At 42.5% G+C, this 26897-nt stretch overlaps 1 protein-coding gene across 1 annotated transcript in view; it reads right to left on the reverse strand.

Annotated features, from left to right (window-relative positions):
• Window positions 1-1704: 1704 nt before the first annotated feature.
• The window catches only part of LOC110978803 (uncharacterized), a 33086-nt gene continuing 7893 nt past the window's right edge, over window positions 1705-26897 (reverse strand). Inside the window, exons 6-25 of the mRNA XM_087148670.1 lie at window positions 26372-26686; window positions 17607-17906; window positions 16996-17282; window positions 16283-16438; window positions 15211-15258; window positions 14835-14943; window positions 12221-12364; window positions 11526-11607; window positions 10918-11038; window positions 10414-10508; window positions 9797-9914; window positions 9286-9389; window positions 8420-8525; window positions 7561-7781; window positions 6385-6451; window positions 5440-5525; window positions 4974-5142; window positions 3049-3111; window positions 2509-2617; window positions 1705-2101 (exon numbers count right to left, since the gene is read on the reverse strand). Of these exons, the coding sequence (XP_087004796.1) occupies window positions 1986-2101; window positions 2509-2617; window positions 3049-3111; window positions 4974-5142; window positions 5440-5525; window positions 6385-6451; window positions 7561-7781; window positions 8420-8525; window positions 9286-9389; window positions 9797-9914; window positions 10414-10508; window positions 10918-11038; window positions 11526-11607; window positions 12221-12364; window positions 14835-14943; window positions 15211-15258; window positions 16283-16438; window positions 16996-17282; window positions 17607-17906; window positions 26372-26686 (2816 nt within the window). The 3' untranslated portion in view covers window positions 1705-1985. The remainder of the gene's footprint in view (window positions 2102-2508; window positions 2618-3048; window positions 3112-4973; window positions 5143-5439; window positions 5526-6384; window positions 6452-7560; window positions 7782-8419; window positions 8526-9285; window positions 9390-9796; window positions 9915-10413; window positions 10509-10917; window positions 11039-11525; window positions 11608-12220; window positions 12365-14834; window positions 14944-15210; window positions 15259-16282; window positions 16439-16995; window positions 17283-17606; window positions 17907-26371; window positions 26687-26897) is intronic.

Genomic DNA, 26897 nt, shown 5'->3' on the forward strand with positions numbered 1-26897 from the left:
AAACATTCCTCAATTCGTTGCTGGCACTGTTCGGTATACTTGCATGCATTAATTTTCATTTAAGCATCACTCAAAACACAGCACACATGGAATTTCTTCTAGTACCATCTTACTCTACGTCTTGATGTGGCAATTTTGATTGAAGTTTTTACTAAAGTCAGTTGCAGTGACTAGCAGTGGCGAACCAAAGGAAATTAAGGTCGTTCTCTGTGGGCTTGATTCCCCTCCCCCACTTGAATAATTTTTTACTTTGTGAAAAATTAAGTACATGTACATCGTAAACATGTTTAATTACTAGCTATGATACTGTCTTACATCTGAGTCCCCTGTGCTGCAACCAAGTGATGGGACTTCAGCATCGTGAGCTATTTTTTTTGGGGGGGGGGAATTTCGGTTCAAGCCCACCCCCACGACAAATTCTGGGTGCACCATGGATAACTGGCAAACTACAGAGAACTGATGAGCTTAAGAGTTTGATCCAAGTGCAGGATATTTACAAGCTCTACACAATTCTCTACTTGCACATGGATTACAAGAGTAAATGCGCGTACATAAGGCCAGTTTTCAAAACACCATAAGACTTACTCAACAACAGCAACTGCATTAAATTCTGTGTAATATGTTATCGGAACCCCTTTGAAGAGTAGCGTTTAAGTATAAATTTGAATTTTAGTTGTTCACCATACATTTTAAGCCAAAAATAAGAAAAGAATGATCCTTCAGGATATCAATGCACTGTTTTAAAACAGTTAAACTTTACTGACATAAGATGTGTAATAGTATACTTTAGAGTAAGGCATAACTTTGCCAGCCATACATTTTCAAATTTTAGACAGAAACTTATTTTCTGGGAGGGGGAACCATGAGCAGAACATCACAAGTTCATATGTAACAAGATTCGATAATTATTCACGATATTTATTTCTTGTTGTAGGCACTTGTCAAAAATAAGACAAGCCAGTGTTTTTTAATTCCGGCTTGTCTCTGATGCTGGATGTTTGCAAAAGCAGTTCAGATGAATCTCTTGCAATGGCTATTAGATGATCTCAAGTTCATCCACGTCTTTGATCGACATTGGAGAAACCTTACCGCTATGAGGACGCTTCTGTTCGCAGAAAAGCAACGAATATATCCTTTTCACTTTTTATATTTGTGCAAAATTTGTAGCTTACGCTGCTGCGTCGTAGGAGAGTTTTTACAGTCACAACTCCATTATTATGACCAGAACAATTACGCAGTTGACGCTGAGGTCTGATAGGCGCCTGTCTGGGCCTAAGTCGTCACACATGTAGCAAGTGACAAATGCATATTAAATGAAATGAGTCCAAGAGAGTTGAAACTTGTAACAAACTGGGACGAAAATCAGTTACTTTGCTTCAGAAATCGCACAAGTCAAGAAGAGTGGTTTTGTAAAACCCCGCTTTTAGGATATCCGTTGAAAATTCGTTGCTAATGACTCTTTAGGGCTATGTTTTAAATCATTCAGACAAAACATATCGGAATCACTCCCACTGAGATGTTATCCTAGATAAGATGTAATAAATTGGAAAAGCTGTCAGAAAACGAATGGAATCTTTTTTCAACTGCACGAATTTGAAAAACTCATTATTTGTTGAATACAGTGCCTAAATCAATCATTTTGTAACTGAACACACACCGTTTTTCTGTACTTTTCCTTTCTTCCTGATCGTTCCTACTGGAGAAGGTAAATTCTGAAAGATTATTGTAGAAAATTACTGCCCAAATTTTTAGTGCTAATGTATATCAGCAGCAAATGATTGACCCCTTTTTATTTAAGGACAGCAGCTCAATTCAATGCGTTCTCAATCGGGTGATACCATAATACATTTCGGCCGGGTTTCAAACTGGGTCACATCTGTGAAAGCATAGCTTGTTATCAGAGGTGGGCAGTCTGATTGGCTGAACTAACAATTCAGCATTAACTTTACTAGTAGAATTAATGGCATGTTATCAACAACAACCAATCACATGTTGTACAAAACTAATAAAAAGAAGCATAAAGTGACACCACTTGCCATTAGTTTTAGCTGGGGGACATCCAGATGGGACACGCCGCTCTTTGCCCGCCTGGAGGGTAAGGCTAAACAGTGATAATCACAACACTAACATTTAACATTAGTAAGATACTAATAAGGGCAGAAAATAAGAAGTGTTAGTCTCTAATTCAGCTGGTTTACAAATATAGGAGCACCAAGTAATTAAATGGTGTATGTGTTCAGTGCTGGAAACATTGGTCGACTTCTGCAATAGTTCACAAGAACTCCACTGTCTGCAGAGTACACGCCAATTGCATGCATTAGTTCGTGGGGTGCATGGTCATACCCTAGACTTTCGTCGGAATGTGTACAACCTTGAAGTTGTGTCATCTTTACAAACGTGCCTCAGCATCATTTTTAGGGGTGTACATGTGCTGTCAAGCCTTCAAAAGGTGTACCCTTAGGACATAGCACCTCAAAGCATTCAAGCTAGATATTAAAATCGTTATACCTGAGTTATCGCTGTTCACACTCAGATCTCCGTGACCAGACCAGTCTCGTTTGTCAGTTGTGATCTTCCAGCTTGTGCTTTTGGTCAGTCTGCCGGACATAGAGTACACCTGTTAAAAACACAGAGGCCCGTGTGGTCATTTGGCTCTTTTGTATAAAATTTGTCAAATCAATCAATCATGATTATTCATAGATACCTAAGAGTTTGGCCATTATTTGAGGGCGATGAAAAAAGTGGAGTTAAAAAATTGACAAAAACCGTTTGAAATTTATGATTTCCAAGAAATGGGGTTTTTGTTGGTCAGTCTGTGGTTTTGTCTTTAACGATTGCCTAATGTTAAGAATGACCACTTCTTCCCTCAATAGAAATGTTGTGCGACCAACAGAGGATGCGATATTCCTAGGCTCTTTAGCGTTAATGGCACTTCGCTGGTTCACGAACGACTATGAAATGCATGGGTTTCGGTGGCTTAGGTGCCATCCAAAAGGGAACACTTCCTACCAACACGGCAATCTGCGAAATGATAGGTATTAACAGTACCTTTGACTCTTTGCTCCTGGCGAGTCTCCCCTTTTCCCACTTGCGTACAATAGCAGATCTGACCTGATCATCATTTCAGGGAAAATATAAAAAAATTTAACCGAGACGTAGCCTAATAAACAACCTTTCTGTAACTATAAACAATTGATCTCAATGCACTTCATTCATTAGGCTATGAAATAGCATGTATCCGAGATTCAGGTTTGAAAACAGATCTAGCTAAACGTATCGAAAGAACCCCAAATGTTGGTAATGGCCATGCAGCCGATTGTAAACCGAAACTACTGCAATACAACGCCGAACACAACGCGTCGACGGAGTCCCCACAATGTGCGGTTGAGCGCTCGTTTGGTATAATGGGCCCCTTGAGGGAGCAAGAGAGGGCGTAATTTTTCTAGCAATGGAGGCTCCTTGATGGGACCTGCACTTCGCTGCTTCACCAAGGAATGTGATGCATGTGTTGGATGCGAGTCTGCCCGAAGAGTACAGCTGCATACCGGTTCTACTAACATTTCGCATTCGACTGAAAAGAAGTACCGTCGAAATTCGTGCATTTTTTGTACAACGTGAGCAGTCTTCTTCCATATTTGGGAAGTCTTAAAACCGGACGATTAATCGCAAAGTTAAGTAAAGCTTTCCTCGAATTGTTGCTTATTGTTACCTGTGCTGAGTTAAAAAGATTACCGATGATACATTGGAACTACGTATAATAGATGGCTGGGAACAGAGTGGACACAGCAGTACATGTCTGAAGTCGACAAAGTATTAAAAGAAATGTGACCTCAAGGAAGAGTTGTTGACAACCATCGGAACTAGCAGAATATTTAATGACAATTTCTGCGAGTTAAGTCCCTAAGGCTAACGTGCCTATCAGCATACGTGGGCTACCTGTTTTCAGTTTGATTAAAAAAATGCTCGATGGTCTGTTATCAAAACGTAGGTTCATTTTGCCTTTGGATTGCTTTTGCATTTAATCAATATGCGTAGTGTGGTGTAACATTGAAACGTTTGTTTATTGGTGGCAATGGTGTCCAAGGCAAGTTTATTGCTTTCGGTTTCCCCATTTAGACGTAGGATTTTGGCCAAGCTTTGACAATAACTGTACATAAAAGCAGTCATTTTAAAGGTTTATTAGTTATAAATTGAAGATTACTGTGTGAGGCTGAATAGTCAAAAGTGGTTCAGAATTTATTGCTGCTCCCTGATGCCACTTCTATGTTTGTACTGTGCCAGGATTTTCTGGGTTTATCTACCATATTAAATTAGGCTGCCATGTCACTTTTCGGTATATTTCCATCGAATGGAGGGGCCAATAGGACTTGAATCCATCGTTCGTGTCGTTGACCCTTAATTACTCGTTTGGTTTAAATTGGAGTGATTTGAAATTTTTTGCGTGTTGTGTGGGAGTTTTGTACACGAGAACAAATGGAATACCCCACAGGTATAGCTGTGTAAGGATGTGTGTGTGAGTTTGTTTCTGCATGCAATTGGGGACCCTGAACAATAGAGGACAATAAGGTCCCCGATTGACAGAGGGTCCCCGATTGACAACTGTGTACAAAACATATGGGTGGTCTTCTAAAAAAGTTGAAGTACGAACAATAGAGGATCAATAGGGGGTCCCCAGTTGCAGGCAAATACACACTTGTGTGCGCGTGTGCAATACGTTCAATTTTCACAAAATTGGTAACAAAATTACCGTTCAAGTTACTCTATAAAACTTTTAAAGACTAAAAAAAGTGCACTGCAGCGATATTTGAAAAAAGAGGCGAGTGGGCGGCCTCTTAGGGTCAAAGAGTGAAACCTTCATGTAATATCAAAGAACAGATTTTCTGAAAAGAATAAGATTTTCATTTTTGGGACTCTTTTTTTTAGTGTCCGGAGTCTGCTTCTTTGACGTCAGAGATCGTGTTTTTCCTACACACCTCCGAGTTAAATGCGCAGTTGACCAAGGAGATGAAGAGCCCCTGGAAGGAGTTGAAGATGGTGAAGAGGTACTGGAACAGGATGGTGGCGCTGTTGACGGCCAGCAGTCCAAAGACCCAGGTCAGTCCCAGGAGAGGCAAGATGGTGAGGGCGCCCTTGATGCCAGCTCTGATTATGAAGAGAACCAAGAAAAGTTTTAGAGTAAGCTCATTGTGGTATTGTATACGCACATGATCATAAAAAACCCCAAGTACTATGGTACTCGTGCAGAGGTAGTCGTACTTGTCATAGAAATTATGAACCTGACAATAACACTGCTTGTAATCGACAATCATTTGCACACGTTTTTGTCATGTCTTATTCGTATACAAAAAGCACCGAAATAAGTACACAAAACTTACATTTGACAGTTCAGAAATACTAGCTACTACCATAGAACGGCTTCTACAACGCCTCTATACTTACTTGATATGATCATACTTTCTGACCCGATGTAGGTGAGCCAAATTCATCACGATGCGCACAACCATTACCAAGACTATTATGTTGACCTGTACATGAACCAAAAGCCGGGAGGAATTTTTCTAAAGTCCTGAGTATACACAGTTTGTTTGAAGTGGCCTCAATCCCGAACCTTAAACATTCTTGCACGGGTATCAGACCGCATTCAAATGGTAACCCTAAAATGGGAGGGTCAATCAATAAATCCGGGGGGGGGGGTTTCAGGGATTTTCTTAGGGAGGGCGGGGGAGTGCCAGGCCGGAGTTTTTTAAATGTCTCATTTTTGCTGACAAGCGGAAACGATGATGAAACACGTATGACCTGAACATGCCATCGACGAACCCAATAAACCTAGGGCTATACCTTTTTTTTAAAACCATGACCAATTGTACTCATTCCAAGCTTACCTTTATAGTCAGCCCAAGAGTACATGTAGTTCATGTATATTCAGGAAAAAGTAACGAACAGGGGAAAAAGGAAAGAAAAAAAAGAGATGACAAAAGGTAAAAATAACCAACTCGCTTAAAAATAAAACCTTAAAATTGATCCCTTCCCTGTGCTGAATTGTCTAGGCCTATGGTTTATCAGTGCGAGCTGATGAGTGCTTCACCCCTTGGAGATTACCTTCCCCTAGAAAACAGGAAGTGGTTCCCCCAAAAAAGACAATCCTAGCGACGTCCTTCCAAAGTAACAATGCACAGCTGGCACTTTATTACAAACATTAATAAACGACACTTTCTTTGACAGCTCTTATCACATTAAGTCGCCCAATACGCAGTCAATGCACAATCCGGTGGGCATTACGTATTCGATATGTCCTCTGGCTATTTTTTAAAATTAATTCATGAAGACATCGTCAACTCCTCCGACACTAATTCAACCTGACATGCAGAGTAAAACCCTCATTACCACTATGACAAGGACGGCCGGTGCCACAAAAGCCCAGATGAGACCAGGCGATGTATCAAGCCAACAGCTAGTTGTAAAGAATGGAAAAGATGAAACTTTCGATAAATAGGCTGTTTTAAAAGTAGGTCAATTCTTGACTAATTCCATCAGGGAATTTATTAAGTGCTGGTGGATAAGAAACGCAATTAAGTAAGCTCCCGTGTTCAACTTTTAAAAAAGGGGAAAAGTGAGGAGTGTGGACCAAAACAAAGTAAGTATTAAGACGGTCCGAGTCAAAGGTTCAAGTAAACTGTACGGTGAATCTAAAAGCAGAATATTTGGTAAGTTTTTACCATCCTGCACAGTGCCACGCGAACTACAAATTTCCAACATTCAGAAAAGTATGTGTGGTTCTGAGAAGAACCGGGGAATAACTCGACGTTTCGAACAGTGTACTCTGTCCGTCTTTGTACACTGTTCGAAACGTCGAGTTATTCCCCGGTTCTTCTCAGAACCACACATACTCAAAGAAGAGATAAATACATGGTGTTACCGCAATCTTTACTATAGATCTAGTTTCTTTCACCATGAAAACCTTTAAGTCTTATATTCAGAAAAGTGTAAGGATTTCCGCTCTGAACCCATGTACATTTGCTATGAACAGGTTAGTCTGTGCTTTTTCATTCATTTTCCTCCCCATGCACTTTTCCCAAAAGTGCAATTCCTTAACTCTCCACAAGCTTCTGCGTATCAAGTCTACTGCACGTTCCTTGCACTTTCGAAGTGCTTGAAATAGCTCCAGACAGAATGAGAATCTGTCTTATTTCCCCAATGCTGTAAATCCCCCGGGGAGGGGGGGGGCAGGGGGCAACTTGTCCGAACCCCTCCCCGACAAATTTTTCTTTAAAAGAATACTTCATATCCGAGTTGGAAAGAAATCAATCGGTGTATTTATTTCTCAAATATTGGCACCGACACCCTAAGAAAACACCGCCAGCAAATGAAAGCAAGGATGTCGGAACCGAGGGTAAGGCTTTTGGTTTTTTTTCTCTCCCCCAATATCAGGTTGAATGAATCCGATGCTAGGTTCACTTTTGAATTTGCCCTCCCCCCGTCACCAACAGCCGGATACGCCGCTGAATTTCCCCCACTGACCCCGTGAAGGATCTAGGAAGTTTTGGGAATGCTGCCTCATACCGTTCCCCCGTCCCGTATCCCTCATGACGTGCACCAAACGAGATCAAAGTGATGACGAGGGGAATGCCCCAGCCAATGAAGAGGTAGGGGTACATTTTGATGTTCTCGCTGCCGTAGACCTTGATGACCTTCATGTACAGGTGGATCCCTTCCACCAGCATCCAGGCAAAGACCGACAGGTAGAGAAATTGGAGCAGTAGGGCTATGGCTTTGCATACAGCCTGAAATTGAGCAAGCCACCAGAGGATGGTCAATCTATCAATTGTTGACACAGGTAAGAAGAGCTATGGCTTAATATACACCCTGCAAGTTCAACAAGCCACTGTGAATAATGACTTTATTAACGGAAGAAATAGGTTTAAATTGGCACGCCAGCCACGTCCGTTTTATCAGCTATTGATGTAATGTAGGTCAAAAGGTCTTTGGCTTTGCAAATACTCTGCAAGTATCAAGGCCACCACAGAAAAGCCACCCAGTCGGTTACTGACAGAGGTTTTAAAGAGACGCGGTTTCCACACGCCTCGTGACCAAGCCAAAACAGTATACATGTATAGTCTATCACACATAGGTATAAGAAGTCTTCGGATTTACAACTCTCGCTTAAATTAAGCCCTGTGAGTAAGACATCAGAGAAAATATGGTGTTTCATAATGAAACACCATATTTTCTCTGGTGTCTTACTCACAGGGCATAATTTAAGCGAAAGTTGTAAAGCCGAAGACTTTGAAGATGATGTACGAGCAGATCTTTACGCACTTCATTTGTGTTGTGTTTGAAGAGTGCTTAAGTTCATTTCCTTATTGAAGTTCGCTTATGATGTGGATATATGAGTGACGAATCGTCTAACTTTAATATTCACCCTGTTTTCAGTCCTGTCAACGCCGGCAATGAAGAGGATCTGAGCTACCAAAATGGCAATGGACAAGTTGATATGGATGAATGACCGATCGGATAGCAGCGTCCTCCTGTGAGTCGATGAAAACATTGATAGAGAAAATGGACAAGATCCTTTGGACTAGTACACACAAGCATATTTATGTGAAACTGTTGCAAACATTCGGACATCCCTTTTTTCTCATGAAGATAAAGAGGATCGTTTGGTAAAAATTGTCATTTCCTTTGAACAGTGAACACTGCTTTAAACTGGATTTTTGGTTGATGGTTTCCTGAACTGTTCCCCTTCCCTTTGCTACCGATGACCCTGACCCCCAAATAAACTTGATGCACGAGCTGCATGGCTGAGCCCACGCAAGATTCACAGACGGACCTGCTTCGTTCTCTGGTCAAAACAGCAAGGGGATACACAAGCGAGATAGAAATATCAAATAATAAGGGATAAGTGGTTGGAATATCTTTTCTCACGGTTTTTAGGGGTGGATGAGAAATACGACTATTTAATCCCTCAGATTTGAAAAAAAGAAAGAAAAAAAAGCAATTAAAAATTCAAAGCAGGTATGATTAACACTTACAGAAATGTATACACTCATTCTCATTTCCTAGAGAGTTGTTAGCCTCGAGGGTTACAACAAGTCAGTACACATTAAAACTGTGAGTACTATGAACATGCATTGTGCAAGAGCCCCAATAGCACGTAAGTATAAAGCCCCCAAATTAAGAGTTTGATTCTAATTAGTATTAACCACAATGTCCCACTGTACTGTTCTCATTCCCTCTGAAGTCCACAGAAGTCACAGCCGAATGGTTAACGAATGTGTTTTTGCTTACCCTAAATACAGATACACTGCTATTGTCAGAGCGAGCGTGACCACTGAGGTCCCGCAACCAACATACGTGATCAAGGAGAGCGTCGTCAAATCAGCAATAGAAGTCTGTAAGGTAAAATGTCGAAAGAAGCATATTCACCGGAAGGTTATGGCAGAACCTAGAGGGCTCACTCCCATCACTTCTGGAACACTAGTGCTGAAATTAGTTGATCATAACTTGTTGAAGGTTTATAACAAGTCTCTAGTCCCACGTCAAGTCACAAAGCTGTTCAAATGAACGGTAAAGTAGGCATTCTTTCACTGAAGAGCATCCCATTTGAACTCGTGAAGCTTGTCATTCAGTTGACTGCAGTCATTGACTCTATTATGGGTGCTATTTTAATTTCCATATACAGTTTGGTTGATATTCTATCAAGCGTTCCTGATTTATTTCAGCTCACTAGCATCAGTCGGCTGTTCGTGATTGCTTTTGGGTTCTCGCTTCCTAAGCATACAAACAATTCTATTTGTACCTCGTAGGACTGGACTTGCATGAGAACCGCAAAACTTGTAGAATGGTTGCAGGTGCAGTAGGTGTAAGTATCGCTTGAACTGTCCAGTATCACTTCACAACCCCATGTAGACCATTGCCTGTTGGTAACAAATGACAGTCCGTCAGAGAAACCTGAAATTATCCACCATGTGCATTGAAGCTAGATCTGAATATATTTCATCAGTGATTCTGAATGATTCCTAATCGTAGTCATTGAAGAAATGGGCAGGTCCAATCAAAAGGCGTCAAAATCATTACCTGATCATACAGTTTCTCCGAGATTGGTCACTCTCGTCGTAGGTATACGTACATAGGCATGCCTTCAGAATAGCCACCATATATCGTGCATTGTACAGGTCACGTTGGAGGTCATTTTCACTTAATATAATCATTAAACCTTTTTCAATCAAATGATACCGCATGGTCACCGCTTTGTACCATCCATTTCATGGAGAATTCACGCACTTCACGGTGCAGTATAGGTCCTACATAAGAGAACTTTGCTCGGTAAATTAAACCCTTCGCCAGGAGTTCCTTTGAAGGCATTTTCCCCTCTCTTAATCCTGAATTAGTTTTGAAATGTGAAATCAAACTTACACAGCTTGGCCATCTTTATCCACAAATGCACATAAAGAGTTGAAGATTTTGTTGGATGTTCCAGTGTCTTCTTCCAGAAATTCCTGCTTCGAAGTCTTGTCACATTAAAACAAAACAGTGGAAATTTTCATATTAGGTAAATGTTGGGGGCCATTGTTGTTTTTTTATAATTTTCAGCAGGGAGACCAGGACATCTGAATGATTTGGGGAAGGACTGCAATATTCGAGTTAAAACTTTTAAAGGTACGCGCCACAGCGTCCGGGTGATATATATTTGGCTTGCCGACATTATCACCGTGTAACTCGGTGTTGTGTAACTGCTTTGAAAAAAAGGTGACTGTCTTATGACTAACCTCTTATCAACAATTATTCAAAGTTTTGCCATCCAAATGCAGCAATTCCCCCAATATAGGCAATTTTGCTAGACTCGCCAGCAACAAAGGATTTACGCATAAAATACCGGCTTCTTAACCCTTCAGTCACTTCCCCAAATATGGCACTTACTTGATGACGCAAACTGAATCTCACTGGAATCGAGGAACGAACGCCTTCAACAAACAGCGACAGGGACAGAACGGCACTGTTCAGCATCGTCAATGTCTTTTCAGGGCTTATCCGTGGGTTGCTGGAAGCCAAAAAAGTTAACAGACTTGAAGGCAGGATTAAAAATAACACAGTGTATGTCTTACACGTGAGACAAAAATACACATTGATACAGTGCATACAACATGACGACATTCTCCAACCTTAATCACGGAGAAAAAAATCAGAACTCATTTTTAAAACAGTTGGGTATAGGGACTTCTTTTTTAGACATGATTGTGATTAAGTTCTTGTCAAGATTTGGACTAATTGTTCGACACTGCGCTCTAATTTGTGGGCTGCCCGAGGCAACGGAACCAGCGAATTGGCGAGAAGAACCAGTAAGACTAAATCTTAGGCTGCATCCAAATCTCTTGTCTAGAGCTAGGTCTAGGTCTTCACTCCATTGGAAATGCATGGAGACGGGTAGACAATAGACCTAGCCGTAGCTCTGGAAGCCCGTTTCGGACACGGCCTTATACTCTTCAAGCAACTGTATCGAACCCGACGAAAAAAGTATGTATACTTACTCATCCATCTGTTGCCAGTATTTCACCTTTACAACTCTGTGTGTAGTACTTTCCTTCTTGAGGACAACAATGGTTATATTCTCTGCAAGAATCCAATTCCAAAGCAGAAGTATGACCATTAATGCTCTTGAAGGAAGCATATATACATAAGGGCTGAGTCAATTCGAATAATTCACTATTCGAATATTCGAACTTCAATTCGATCCGATATCCCAATATTCGGTCGTACTGACCGGCAGATTGTTGTTGCAATAACGCACACAACTGTACGTTATAATCGATATAATAGCTTCTCACATCTAGGAGTATCTCCAGCCACGATTTAGCAAGATTTAAGAGATGAACAATACTTTTTGCCCAGTTGAAAATTTTTATTCTTTTAAAGTGTTTAATGAAAAATTTACTTTTTGAATCGTTGATGGATTTATGTAGCTTTTTATTAAAATCTGCTTGAAACAAGCCTCCATGGTGCATTTTCTCTCATTTAAAGCAAAAGAAAATGTTCCCTTCCTTTTCATGAATTTGCATTCGAATATTCAAATTCGGAAAATAATATTCGATAATCGATAAAATATTCGGATATTCGGCACAACCCTGTATATTATACATAAAGTGTGCCTTATTATATCTCGCATTTCTCATTAATTCACTCCTTTGTTTGATACTAAAGATTATTTTTGTCTTCTTGTTCTTACTTCTCTCTGGATCCAGATTTGATAAGTCAAACTCCACACTCTCCTCAAAGATATCATCGAAGTCATCATCGCTGAGTGGCACCGGGTGTGTGAACTTGTGGCTACTCCCGAAGCCAAGGTCAAGAGAGTTGCACAGAGTCGCACCTTGAATGACAAATGGGTAATAGTGACAAATGGGTTTCCTGCACCACATCCATGATGTAGAGAATTATTTTTTTTGTATGAAGCGAGCGCAAATTGATCAGTTGGCGAAGTCCATCACGACTCCCGAAATCCGTTTCAGTGAGCAGAAGCACCGTCTCGTTGGTTAAAAGGGCCATTTGGTCGGGAGTGCTCATTTTGTTGGTAGCGTACGCTACCATAATGTGTGCATTTCATAGTCGCTCGTGTGAACCACCGAAGTGCAGTTCTGACCAAAGGAGACTCCGTTGCTAAGAAAATTGCTCCCTCTTGGTTCAGATCGAGGCTAACATATGCCATCAACGACTCCTCCATTCTCGATAAACTACACGCACCGCAGTTTATCCCACATCTAAGCCTAGACTGCATGCTGCCGTTCTGGGCAATGCGTGCGTTGGAATATGTGGTTAGCGGAACGCTGAGCAAGTTCAAACACGTGCCTTGCTTTTTAACAGTCGCACATGTTGAAATTCTCAATCTAGGCCGCAGTACTGTGTCTGAGATCAAGACAACTGGGCCCTGATAAGGGTGTGATGAGACAAGATCAAGACATTAAATTTATAAAAGCCACACAAACCAAGACCGATATGTACCCGTGTGTGTCAGCAGTAGGCCCTATATGTCCGTTAACAACATTTTATTACTGCTGGTTCCACACGCGGTATCAAGAAAAGAAAAAGAAAAAATTAATGACAATGATTTAGACATACGTAAGGTTGATTGTCAAATACCGGTAAATTCACATGTCCATTTCTATATCAAAAACATACCCGTTTCTTCTTATACCCTTAGGGTCATCACACTCTTTATTGTCTTCATAACAAACTTTTACTTCACTAAAATGGTTAGACACTGCATTGGCAGCTTCGGAAGCAATCTGTCCAATGGGTCATTAGATCATGCAACTTTTGGCGATTTACAAACGAGTCGTACGCCATTAATCATTGTGCGTGTAAAATTGTAATACGCTCATGTACATGTACCATGGAGGAAATGGTATTTTTTTTCCTCCACGCATGAAGTCAGTCATCAAATGTGCACTGTGCACATAGAAAAGAAAAATAAACATCACATCAAATTTCCTGTATATTACAACTGTTACGGGTTTCTCTTGCTTCGCAGGAAAACACAATATCCATACAGGGCTGTATGCATGTGTCATGTATTCTGGCAACTTCTATTCAAGCACAACTAAACACAACACAGGAGGGCGCAATGTTCGGGCGGCTTGTTCTTGTATGCTCAGGAACAGCTCGATGTTGTTCGTGGGTCGGCCGCTCGAACACCGAGAACAAACAACCGGTTATTGTTAGTGACAAGCAACATGCAAAATGGCGGCGTCCATGTACGTTATTCGAGAGTTAATGTTGGGATGGGCTGAATTCTTTCTATTTAAACAGGAACATTCATTCCCGTGTTATGGAAAATAATTAATGTTAATTTTGCAAAACTTCCCATTGTCTCTGGCTTTGGAAGCCATCTCTCTACTTTTTGCAGCTGTTCAAAAATCAAAATCTCACGAGTTTTTCCGTGTGTTTCTGTAAAACCCTGACAAGGAGGTGGTGTGTGTAACCCTGTTCCGAGAACAGTGTTCTTGGGTTGTGTTCCCGCCACTCGAGCGCGAGAACAAGAAACCCGTGTCAAGAACAGGCCGCCCGAGCTCGACCTTTTAGGGGAAGGCATTAACTCTTTTCAGGGCAACAACCGAGTGGAAATCAAGAAACACACAGGGTAAGAAAATGTTTGTATTTACTGGTACTGAAAGCCAAGAGTTTTGACCAGCAATAATTTCAGACCTCTAAGTCCTAGACCGAGACAACGGGTCGATCGAGACTTAGAAAAGCAAAGAAACTGAGAAAAGTAGGCCTACGGTTTGGCCTCAAATTCGAGACCACTTTGTCTACATGATGATGGTTAATGTACCAGTCAGATCCTGATTTGGGCGCAAAGGTGTTATCTGTCAATGTTTGTCCCTCATATTCCCAATTTCAGTGACCTGTAAGGTTGCTCGACGTAAACATCCTTCATTCCTACATTTGATATTATATTCTTGTCGATCTGCCAGAGTGTCTCCTGTTTTGCCGAATTCTACAGGATCTAATAAATTGTGAAAGGATGCCAGGAGTGTGCTTTTAGAGAAGCATGTTCCATAGTGACGTGCCTGTCTGCGTCCTCCATGTGGCATTTAGTCTTGGTTTCAAGACCGTCTAGTAGTTATTCCGTGACACGGACAACACATGTACATTGTTAGAGGGAGCTATCACCACACAAATTGTTATCACATAACGATTAACGAGGTGACAGCGCCCCCCTGTACATGTACAGGTACATGCATGTACAGTACACGAGATGGTTCGCAGTGTCATGGAACAACTAGAGGGTCTTGGAACCAAGACTACGTTACATTTTGAATCACACACAGGTCTAAACTTACTGCTGACATCATATCCAAGAGTTGCACAGGTCTTGGGTAGCAGCGTCCCGGCCAAAACTTTCAAAGCCTCTTCAGTGTCAGCTACAATCTCGGCTTCTTCTTGGACTGACTGGATTGACGTAATAAAAAAGCTTCCTTGTACTCTGTTCATTTTATTTATTGTAATTGACAAAGTTGTGAGTAATTTGACCTTGTGCCAGATCTAATTCCTTGTTTCCATACAATACATGAACTCTATTGTAATGTTTTACAGTGAATGGAAATTACCTCCTCATCTATACTTTGAAGCCATTAAAAAAGTTAGCTTCTGAAAGGTGGAACTGACATTTTAATTTCTGCAGACAACATAAAGTACAAACACCATATCTTCACCTACCAAATCTTGGTCTGGATCCGTCAATTTAGTGAACACCATTAATACAACCTAAAGAGGGACAATGGAACTGAAATTAATAAAAACTGGAATATTTGCAAGGTAAAACAGTTCAGGCGGTTTTAAACTTGCCTTAACTATTAAATTAAATGTACATTTTCCTTCAAGCATTCTGACGACAGCATAGAATCAGGATTATTTCAGGCTTGGAATTTTTTTGTCGTTCCTAAGGAAACTCAATTTTTATGAACAACAGAGGTGGATCCATGAGTTATTAAAGAGTGGGGATTCCCGTGTTCATCGAGCGAGACGTCTTAAAGGGTAAACATAAAAGTACGAGCAGTGCATATTTTTAGTGACCCAACAAGTCGAGAACATTACAGAAGAAAAAGCAAGAAAAGAAAGGTAAGGTCTCCCGCCCCTCAAAAAAGAAAGGAGATTTTGAAAAAAGCGCCAACCTCGGTATGGATCTGCTCCTGCAAAAGTTTCAAAATACAGTCAAATACCTCCAATCCTTTGAACTTGCATGAACAATATTAGCATGATACCTCTTACCGCAACCCTGTCCTTTGAATGATCAAAGGATTGCCTTTGGGGGTAGTTTCTTCGACAATATGCTATGTGCAACAGCTGATATGGTGCTGCGCTTATGCACTCAGTCTGCATATAAAAACTCCAGTGTGTGGAGCCACCAAAGCGGTGATTACAGGAGGATTATGAGTGACACTGAAGCAGATATATCATGAGGAATTTTCAGTTTCAGGCGTGGGAAGAAAACACGGATTAATGTTCCAGGGAAAACCCTGAGTCAGTAAGGGCCTGAAAACCCAATCCACACTCTGACCTCAGTGGGATTCTCACCTCCGGTCTCCGGGGTGGAGAACGAGAAAAGCGCTACTGCGCCCCCTTGACTCCTCGGGACATTTGATGAAAGTATGTGTAGACGGCGCATGTCACTCACACCTGCGCAAATACATCATGCTCATTCTCCCCTATTTTATTGTCACGGGAGACACCTGCAGGTTATACAACCTCCGGCATCAACTTCCAATAAATATGGCCTCAAGGTTGTTACCTCGGTTGCTGCAACAGCATCCGAGTCTGCTGTTAGCTGCTGAGTTGCCAATGCCGCGATAAACTTCAAAACATTAGTCAATTCCTCTTTCTCCACTTCTGTCAGCTTGCCCGGTTTTACATCAATACCGCTGGTGTCAACGCATTCAATCACTTCCTGAAAAGTAAGAAGCAAAGCAAAGTAATACACATGTATATCTTATTTCAAATTGCTGAGCATCGACATTGTTGAAAAGACAAAGAGCTGCTAGGAAGATTACTGGCTGAATATTTACTTCACTGTATGAACTGGATTATACTGTAGGCTACCTTTTTATCCGAATTCGCTGATTGATATCGGTACGTCGCACAAGACAACTAACCATTTTCGACTTTGAACCGCCATACATGCGACCAATAAACTATGAATTTGATTAATCGTTGAAGTATAAACTCTCTTTGTCAATAATTTCAAGGACTCAGTGAAGTCAAAGCATGTCAGCTGTAAACCTCTGTCCCAGTGATATCACACGTCCTGGAAGTTGGTTTGGATTTTGGCCTGCCACTTCAAGCAGGTACATGTACTAAAATAAATACTTCCTTTGTCCACTGCAGGTTATTCGCCTTTATTAATTGCACTAGCTGTTGAAAATCCTAACAAAGTCTACATTTGACACTTCTTCAATACCTCACAAATTTTCAAGATGAGACCCCTTAGAGAAGGGTGATTCTTACCTCTAGAGTGTGTACATTTCGTACTGAGCACAACGATGGATCTGGAGTAACAGTGTGTAAGGATTTGGTGTTAAGGGGGCCTCCATCTGTGGACAATTCAACACCTTGTGTGCCAGTGGTTGAGGTTAAAACACTTCCAGAATGCGCTTGAGGAGTTGGGGTGTCTGCAGCGTGTGCAGTTACGGTTCTGAAAACACTTGTGCCAGCCGTATCTGTGATTTTTCCCGGAGTAGGACCAGCTACGGGTGTTGACGGTCCCGCTTCACTTGTGATTGGATCAGGAGTGACTGTTGATAAAGTTATCGGATGCGATTTGTCGACAGAAGTTATTGCTAAATTTGTTGATCCCAGAGTTGTGGGTGCTAGGTAGAGTCAAATTAATTGATTAACCCAAAGCCTGGCGATGCGTAACAATGTTATAGGTCTATTAACTTTGGAGGATCACACAGTCACTCAAATTTATTTTGATAGCTCTCTAATAAAATTTCATGCTTCTATCCTGCATTTGGTTCAACACTAATTTCCAAAGATCTTGTTCGCTTTTGTTTGTTGGCCCCATAGACATCAAACCGACCGCTTTCAAAATGAACTCGTGGGATTATTTTTCTTACCTTCTGGCCCCTCCAATGTCACATTAGCCACTGCAGACCACCAGTTGATAGCACACAGATAAACGCCAACATGTTCACTTTGGAAATCCGGAATATCAAGGGACAAAGTTCCACCCATGTAAGCGTCTCGAACATAGGAGGTGGAGTCGATCCGTTTGGAGATTGCACTATTCAGCGGCATCCGGTACCATTCCACGCTGTGGACGACATCATCCACTGCATTGCAGGTTAGACGAACAGCACTGCCAAAAGCTACTGGGGTTGTCTTGTCTGAAATAATGCTGACTGTTCCGTAAAACACTGGAGAAGCAAAATGTACATGTACACCCATTACTCTCATTAAAGGAAATGATAAGATACCGCAATGGACGAGAGTCACACTGCATATGAACAATGGGTGCCTTGGAAACTCTTAACAAATTGCCAACAAAGGCTCGCATTGGGGGTGCGGGAACAAAAACATATATTTAATCTAAAAGTCCACTCATTCTGCAACGGTTGAACCGTACAAAACTTTGATCAAATGCGCTTGTATATCTAGTGCTTTGACTTGAAATAAGATAATAAAAAAATATCATAAAGAGTTAATTTAAGATGTATCATACAAAATGTTGTACAAACAACTTTTAACTCGTAGTATATGTGGTACTTGACCGATTTTTTTCAATTTGGCAGACGTACATTTTTGTCTTTCAAAGTATTTTGACCAAACTCATATCCCGCAGCTAAGGTCAGTTCACTCAAAATAATTCCAGCATCAAGTGTTTCAAAAACGCTTTACCATATCACTCATATCAGTTGAGAGAAACGGCTAAAATGGGTTCGTTTACAGCCTCACAAGGATTTGCCTTGTTAATATCATATAAATATGACTATAACGTCTGCATAGTTGCCGACCGAGAAACTTTTTTGTCTCATAAAATTATAGGGCGCCCTCATTCTATTTTTGGGGTTTAGGTCAAGGTTCACACATGACTTGTAATTTCCGAACGCAAGTAACGTAAAACCCCAGAAACTTACGCTAATAATTGCCCCAGACTCTACACAATTGGTATGTATTTGGTCTAAATTGTTATTAGATGTAAATTATAAGCAGTAAGGAGTTAAACGAAGTAAACTTGGGCCATAGGTTTAAAGGTGAAAATCTGGGAGGATTTGGGGGCATAAACTTTGGCTTATTTTAATCATTCGCCGGGATACCAATTATCATGTACATTTCATAGAGGGTTCAAGCAGACGTTTTAAGTTAAATTCTTGGACCACGCTATTTCTCATTTATTATTCATTTGTTATTTGTTGTTTTGGGTTTCTAGTGAACCGCTACTATACCGCAACCACACGCAACCGTATACCGTCGTAACCACAGTCACAACAGCAAGGCTAGACTTACCACACACGGCTACATGTGCACAGTTATTTTATACTATAAAAGCTGTATAAGCCTAAGCGAATAAGGAGCCACATGTAAAGGTTTGAGAGTGAATAAAGTCAGCGAGTTCAGATTGAGTTTGGATATATTTCCCATGTACTAAGCTACATGAAAGTTCACGATTAGTTTTCTGGGCTGAAATATAAGTGCACACTACGTATCAAGTCAAGACAAAGATCATGGCAGATGAAGCTAAGTAAATGCCGTCCCCTGAGGAAACCACTAGTAAAGGTGGAGAGAAGTCTCCAACATCGAATCCCCCTCCTCCAGAGGACAATGGTAGTGAACATGGATCTGAGAGATCAAACAGATCATTCAATCAGAAGTATCGAGAGGCCAAGACAAGGATGGAGATTGCAAAATTGCGTAGAGAGCAGCTGAAGAGAAAGCAGGAGCTGGAACGACAGAAAATGATGCTGGAGATGAAGTTGGAACTTCAAAATGTGGAGGATGAAGAGGAGCAAGCACAGTTAGAGGCACAACTTTGGGAGGAGGAAATGGAAGCAGAAGATGAAGCCACAGGAGACAGACCAGATGTCACACAAGCAATTGACGTAAGTGAAGAAGTCACAAGCAGTGCTCCGGCTGTCAATCATGACCCAGCGCAGGCTGACATGAAAGATGTAAGTGGCATTGTAACATTTCCTTCAAATAGTAACGATCAAGAGATAGCCCAAACATTTGCAGCGCCCTCACAGTCCACTCAAGCACAAAATAAGAATGCCACAATACACGTAGCTGGCTTTCACCCTGTTCCAGCACGTGAGCAAACAAGCATTGAACAGTTGTGTCAGGCCTTGACGCTTACCATGAATATACCGAAGCCTGACATCAAGTCCTTCAGTGGAGATCCAGCCGAATATTGGGCATTTGTGACGGGATTTGAGACAAACATTGGCTCAAAGGTGACTGATGCTCAAACAAGATTGATGTATCTGGTGCAGTACTGCCGTGGTAAAGCAAAGGAGAGCATCGAAAACTGCATTTTGATGGAACCAGCGGCGGGTTACAAGAAGGCACTTGAAATTTTGCGAGAGCAGTTTGGTCAACCACACCTGATAATGCATGCTCTGCTACACAAGGTCACCAGCAGAGGGCAGATACGACCAAACGAGGGCAATGCCCTTTGGGATCTAGCAAGAGACATGAGAAAGTGCCAAATAACGTTGTCCCAACTGGGATACAATGCAGACATGAACAGCTCGGGGAACTTACTTAAAGTTCAGCGTCTCTTGCCATTGCACCTTCAAGCAGACTGGGCAAAGAAGGCACAGGCTACCATAGAGTCCAGACAAGAACCAAGCTTTGTGCAGATGACAGAGTTTGTGGAACAAAAGGCAAAGACTGCCAGCAATATGTATGGACAAAACATCAGCAAGGCTGTTAGTCCAAAGGGATCCCGCCCGTCTCCACACTCAACTCCGAAGGCCAAGATGACCACGCTGTCAACCAATTCTGTCGCCGAAGGCCGTCCAGACACAAAAGGGAAGGACAAACAGGTCAAGTGTCCATGCTGTTATCTGTCTCACAAACTGGCAGATTGCAAGAATTTCACACTGAAGTCTTACGATGAGCGTCGTAAGTTTGTCAGGGATAATAAGCTGTGTGACAACTGCTTCATTCAGTGGCACGTTGCAAGATAATGCAAATTTAGCAGTCGGTGTGAAGTTGCCGGCTGCACATGGAATCATCACACACTCTTGCATCCCCCAAAGGCACCGGTTGCAAATTCTGAGGAGAAGAAAGACAGCAACACCCAAGCGGAGCCGAAATCTGCTTGAACGTGTACCTCGACCGGGGCTGGGGAGCAGGTGATAGAAGGTGAAGGAGAAGAGCCTGGAGCATGTCATTCAGTGACATCTAGACACGTAGCTTTACGAGTTCTTCCAGTGAGGGTCATGCATAATGGCCATGAGGTTGAGACTTGTGCTCTACCCGACGAAGGCAGTGACGTATCGCTATGTGATGAAGGGTTGGCTGAAGAGCTTGGAGTCAACAGTAAGTGGTTCACATTCTCCCTGAACACTGTTGCCGAAGAAAGGAAGTACAATGGAATGGAAGTCAACCTAACAGTGAGGTCCACTGAAGGTGAGGAGGAGATAGACCTGCCAAGGGTGAGGACAGTGCAAACCTTGCCGATATCCAGAAGTATCTTTCCAAGCGAGAGAGATGTACGAAAATGGAGGCATCTGGATGGAATTGAATTTCTCATACTGATCGGCTGCTTCAGCAGGTTCAGAGGTTTAGGGAGGTAGACTTTGGTGGGTCTATCATGGACACCAAGCGATGTGACTCGGTTGAGGACAAGAGGGCAAGAGCTATTATGGATGATTTAGTAAAGTTGGTTGATGGCCACTATGAGATAGGTCTGCCATGGAGAGGCGACAATGTCAAGTTGCCAGACAACAGGGCTCTTGCTGAGACGAGACTTGGCTCCTTCAAGAAGCGTCTGCAGAAGGATGGAGAGCTGTGTCAGCAATACAAGGAGACCATTGATGGTTACATCCAGAAAGGGTATGCTAGGCCGGTGAGAGAAGATGTACCAAATGCTGAGATAGGGAAAAGGTGGTATTTGCCTCATCACCCGGTGTTTCATCCTCAGAAGCCTGGCAAAAGAAGGATGGTATTTGACTGCGCTGCAAGATTCAAGGGTACATCACTCAACGATAATCTCCTGCAGGGCCCAGATTTCACCAACAGCCTAGTGGGTGTGCTTACACGGTTCCGTCAGGAGACTGCTGCATTGGTAGCTGACATAGAGGCTGTGTTTCATCAAGTGCGGGTGCCTCCGAGAGACAGCAATGCCTTACGATTCCTTTGGTGGACAGATCATGACTTGTCGAGGGATCCCACTGACTTCCAGATGCGGGTTCACTTGTTTGGGGCCACGTCGTCTCCCAGTTGTGCAGGGTTTGCCCTGAGGAAAACAGCCAAGGACTATGGTGCTGTTTATGGAGAGGATGCTACCAGAGCAGTACATGACAACTTCTATGTTGATGACCTTCTGGTGTCAGTGAGCAACACAGAAACCGGCATTATTCTTGCCTGTCAGCTCATCGATCTGCTAAACAAGGGTGGATTTAGACTCAGGAAATGGCTCAGCAATAGCCGAGAGGTTCTGACAGCTAATGAAAAGGCACCGTCTGTGTTTGATCTGGATTTGGATCACTTGCCCTATGAACGTACTCTTGGCTACACTGGAATGCAGAGGCTGACACTTTTCAGTTTATGACCACTTTGAAGGATAGGCCTACTACCAGAAGGGGTATATTGTCGACTGTCAGCTCACTGTTTGATCCGTTGGGTTTTCTAGCCCCATTTATCCTAACAACCAAGATATTGCTTCAGGATGTCTGCAGTGGGGGGCTAGGATTGGATGAAAGGGTTGAGGAGCATCAGTTGCTCAGATGGAGACACTGGTTAGACGATCTGCAGAAATTGGAGGCTCTTACCATCGACAGATGTCTGAAGCCAAGAGGGGTAGACCAAGTAGAAGTCAGTCAGTTACACTTCTTTTCAGATGCCTCTGAACGTGGGTATGCAGCTGCATCCTATTTGAGGACAGTTGATGGTTCAGGAAAGATCAACTGCTCTTTCATTGTTGGGAAGGCAAGGCTGTGTCCCAAGAAGTCCACATCCATACCACAATTGGAGTTGACAGCGGCTGTTCTCTCTGTTCAGCTGAGCAAGATGGTGCAAGACGAGCTTAGATTACCGATGTCGTTTTCTGGACTGACTCGACTTCAGTTCTGCAATACATACGGAATGAAAGTAGACGCTTCCGTACCTTTGTGGCAAATCGGGTTGCAAGCATCCAAGATGCAACTAAGGAGTCCCAGTGGCGGCATGTAGATTCGGAATCCAACCCGGCAGATGAAGAGTCAAGGGGGTGTGGTGCTGACACGATGATTACAGATGGCCGATGGCTGAAAGGGCCACAGTTTCTCCTGATGAGCGAGGAAAAGTGGCCCGTTCCTCCTGTTGTCCTGCAGGGCACAGCACCAGATCCTGACATCTTGCCAGTAAACGATAGTCTTGAAGGGGATCCCGAAGTCAAGAGAGTGGTGACACAGACAACGTTACGGCAGGGAAAGTCAAAGATTGATAATCTCTTGGCCAAGTATTCGTCATGGAATCGACTGAAGAGAGGAGTTGCTTGGCTTTTGAGGTTTGTCCACAACCTGCACCTACGCTGCAAGGGGAAAGGAAAGGATGAGGTCCTGAAGCAGGGAACTCTGACTCTTGAAGAGTGCCAGACTGCAGAGAGACAAATCATACGGTACATGCAGCAACAAGAATTTTCCGAAGAGATAGAAGCTCTTCTCTCACAAAGGCAAACCAGTGTGTCCAACGGAAGGAAGGCCAAAAGACGAGTTTCTTCATTTCAGAAGCTTAATCTTGTCTTGATGGATGGCATCTTACGAGTAGGTGGCCGCCTTCGAAATGCACCAATCGATGAGGAGATGAAACATCCAATTATTCTTCCCAGTAATCGCAAGGTTACAGATCTCATCATCATACACCATCACTTACAGGTTTGTCACTCTGGTGTCGGAATGACATGGTCGTCGTTGAGGGAGAAGTTCTGGGTCGTTAGAGGTGGTGCAACTGTTAAACGTATCATTGGCAACTATTTCGAGTGCAAGAGGTGAAATGCTCCATTAAGACAGCAGTTCATGGCTGACTTACCGGCAGCTAGAGTAACACCAGATGATCCACCGTTTACTTCATTAGGTGTCGACTACTTTGGTCCTATCTTAGTTAAGCAGGGCCGAAGTTATGTTAAGCGGTACGGGTGTATTTTTTACATGTTTGTCGATGCGTGCAGATCACCTCGAAGTAGCCCATTCTCTCGATACCGACAGTTTCATCAATGCCTATCGCCGATTTATAGCAAGAAGAGGCAGGCCAAAGATCATCATGAGTGACAATGGGACGAACTTCATCGGGGGAGAGCGAGAACTACGTGAGAGTCTTGGTGATCTAAATCAGCAAAAGATGGGCGACTTTCTGTTGCAACAGGGTATCAAGTGGCAATTATCCCTCCAACGGCAAGCCATATGGGTGGCGTATGGGAGAGAATGATACGGTCTGTGTGCAAGATATTGAAATGTCTGCTGAAAGAGCAAGTTGTGACGGATGAAGTTTTGGTAACCTTGATGGCAGAGGTAGAAGCGATTCTTAACGCAAGACCGCTCACCCCACTGAGCTTCGATCCAGGTGAAGACGAACCTCTGACTCCGAATCATTTGCTGCTGTTGAGAAGTAGTCCCAGTTTGCCTCCCGGTCTGTTCCAGGAGGAGGATTCATGTGGTCGTCGACGTTGGCGTCAGGCTCAGTATCTCGCAGATCAATTTTGGAGACGCTGGGTGCACGAATACCTACCTATGTTGCAACTTCGTCAAAAGTGGACCAACGAGAGCAGAATCTTCAAGTTGGAGATCTAGTCCTGGTAGCGGATGAGAATCTATCTGGTAGGCGTTGGCCTTGGGGAAGGATCAGTCGCACCTATCCAGATCACGAGGGCATTGTTCGACAGGTGGATGTCAAGACCGGTACCAGCGAGCTGAAACGACCTATCACCAAACTGTGTCTTGTGGAGAGTGCCAAGAACTAGTCGACAACACTTGGGCTGCGACAGGACGTTATACAAATTTGGAAATGAACATCCTTTAAGCTGATTCATTTGGGGCTGGAAATATAACGTCTGCATAGTTGCCGACCGAGAAATGTTTTTGTCTCATAAAATTGTAGGGCGCCCTCATTCTATTTTTTGGGTTGAGGTCAAGGTTCACACATGACATTTAATTCCCAAACGCAAGTAACGTAAAACCCCAGAAACTTACGCTAATAATTGCCCCAGACTCTACACAATCGGTATGTATTTGGTCTAAATTGTTATTAGATGTAAATTATAAGCAGTAAGGAGTTAAACGAAGTAAACTTGGGCCATTTTAATGGGTTTAAAGGTGAAAATCTGGGAGGATTTGGGGGCATAAACTTGGGCTTATTTTAATCATTCGCCGGGATACCAATTATCATGTACATTTCATAGAGGGTTCAAGCAGACGTTTTAAGTTAAATTCTTGGACCACGCTATTTCTCATTTATTATTCATTTGTTATTTGTTGTTTTGGGTTTCTAGTGAACCGCTACTATACCGCAACCACACGCAACCGTATACCGTCGTAACCACAGTCACAACAGCAAGGCTAGACTTACCACACACGGCTACATGTGCACAGTTATTTTATACTATAAAAGCTGTATAAGCCTAAGCGAATAAGGAGCCACATGTAAAGGTTTGAGAGTGAATAAAGTCAGCGAGTTCAGATTGAGTTTGGACATATTTCCCATGTACTAAGCTACAATGACTGATGCAGGTATAATTCAGATTTGTCCCAAAACACGCATGACTCTCTCTCGGGAGGGCTCAACAATTGACAGAATGAAGAATATTTCTATATTCTTCATTTTGATTCTGTCAATTGTTAGAAAGGTAGGTATTGAAATTTTAGGTTCAAATGTATAGGTTTTCCTAGTCATTCGCATTTCTTTCATTTAAGACTGCTTAAAAGAAAGTTTAATTTCGTCAAGGAGGGGTCACTCGCCTGAAATGCTGATTCCAATTCTGAAATAACACATTTAGATTTCACTTTACAGCACTCTAACTCACGTGAAAAAAACAAACAAAAACACGCCCTGCCTGGAGCAAGACGAAAGCGGACGAAAATACGCCGGTTAATACTTCAGGCGAATGTGAAAGAAGCAAATTTAACGTCATGACAAAGTTGCGGCTAAATTTCGCTCGACTTGATACGTGTTCAACTTATGTGAATTCGTAATGCGAATAATTTTATCTTCCCCTCCGTGCTGTTGCGTTGGAGTGGATTCCCGTGCAATAAAGAGGGTGTCACAAATTTTAGCCTTCGCGCGAAGTACGAACCGGCCTTGAGATTTTTTTAGTGAACTAAATGCTATGAAAGTGAAATCTAGTGGTGTTATTTCGAATTTGGACTAAACATTTGGGGCAAGTGACCCCTCTGACGAAAAGTAAACGTCTTTCAAACAATTGTAATGAATTCACTGGGAAAACCAACAGTAAGCAATTACTGTGGTCTTGTGTTCATGTAGGGGTGTTCATACGTGGATTCAAAGTTTTTGGCACTCATTGGCCAAATCTCTCGAGGCATATAACTGCAGCTGGAAGAGAGACCACACTCAATCAACACTATATGCTGACCATTTGGCAAAAATTGACATTTTTATGTCTATGCTTTCCAATCAAGAAGAACTTTTAACCTCAGGCAGAAACCAAGTTTTAAATTTGGCCTACCGGTGTCAATTCTTAGGGAATCGTACACAGGGGGTCCCTCATCATCTGGACAGGAAACAGTAGGCCTACAGACGACAAAAAGACCCATCAGATTCTTGGAGAAGGGGTTCTCAATTGTCAAGTTGGACACCCAATGTCCATCTCTGTGGTAGGTGTGAATGGAGATGTCACCTGGACTCTTGATTAGCTCAGTGCTGTGATACGAGCTGATGTTGTACAGACCCCATGCGATGTTTTCATCATCGGCTTGGCACTCCACTTGGAGAGATTGGCTGGACAGGACCCGGACGCTCATGTGTGTAATCTCCCTCTGATCTAAGAACAAGTGGGAATCGAATGTGGAATTTGGAGTCAATAAAAATCAACCGAGAATTAAGCCAGGTCACTTGTGACCTTTGTACCTTCCCACTGTTCAACGAAGACACTGGTAATTAAGGCCAAAATCATGTCCTTTGCAAAATGTTGTGTAGACAGCACGGGAGCATGTTCCCCCCGCCCTCATCCCAGCAAATGCCGCTTAATCACC

This window comes from Acanthaster planci, linkage group LG18 (assembly GCF_054643075.1).
Source record: "Acanthaster planci isolate LZ-2023a linkage group LG18, COTS_SCS, whole genome shotgun sequence".
Taxonomy (NCBI): Eukaryota; Metazoa; Echinodermata; class Asteroidea; order Valvatida; family Acanthasteridae; genus Acanthaster; species Acanthaster planci.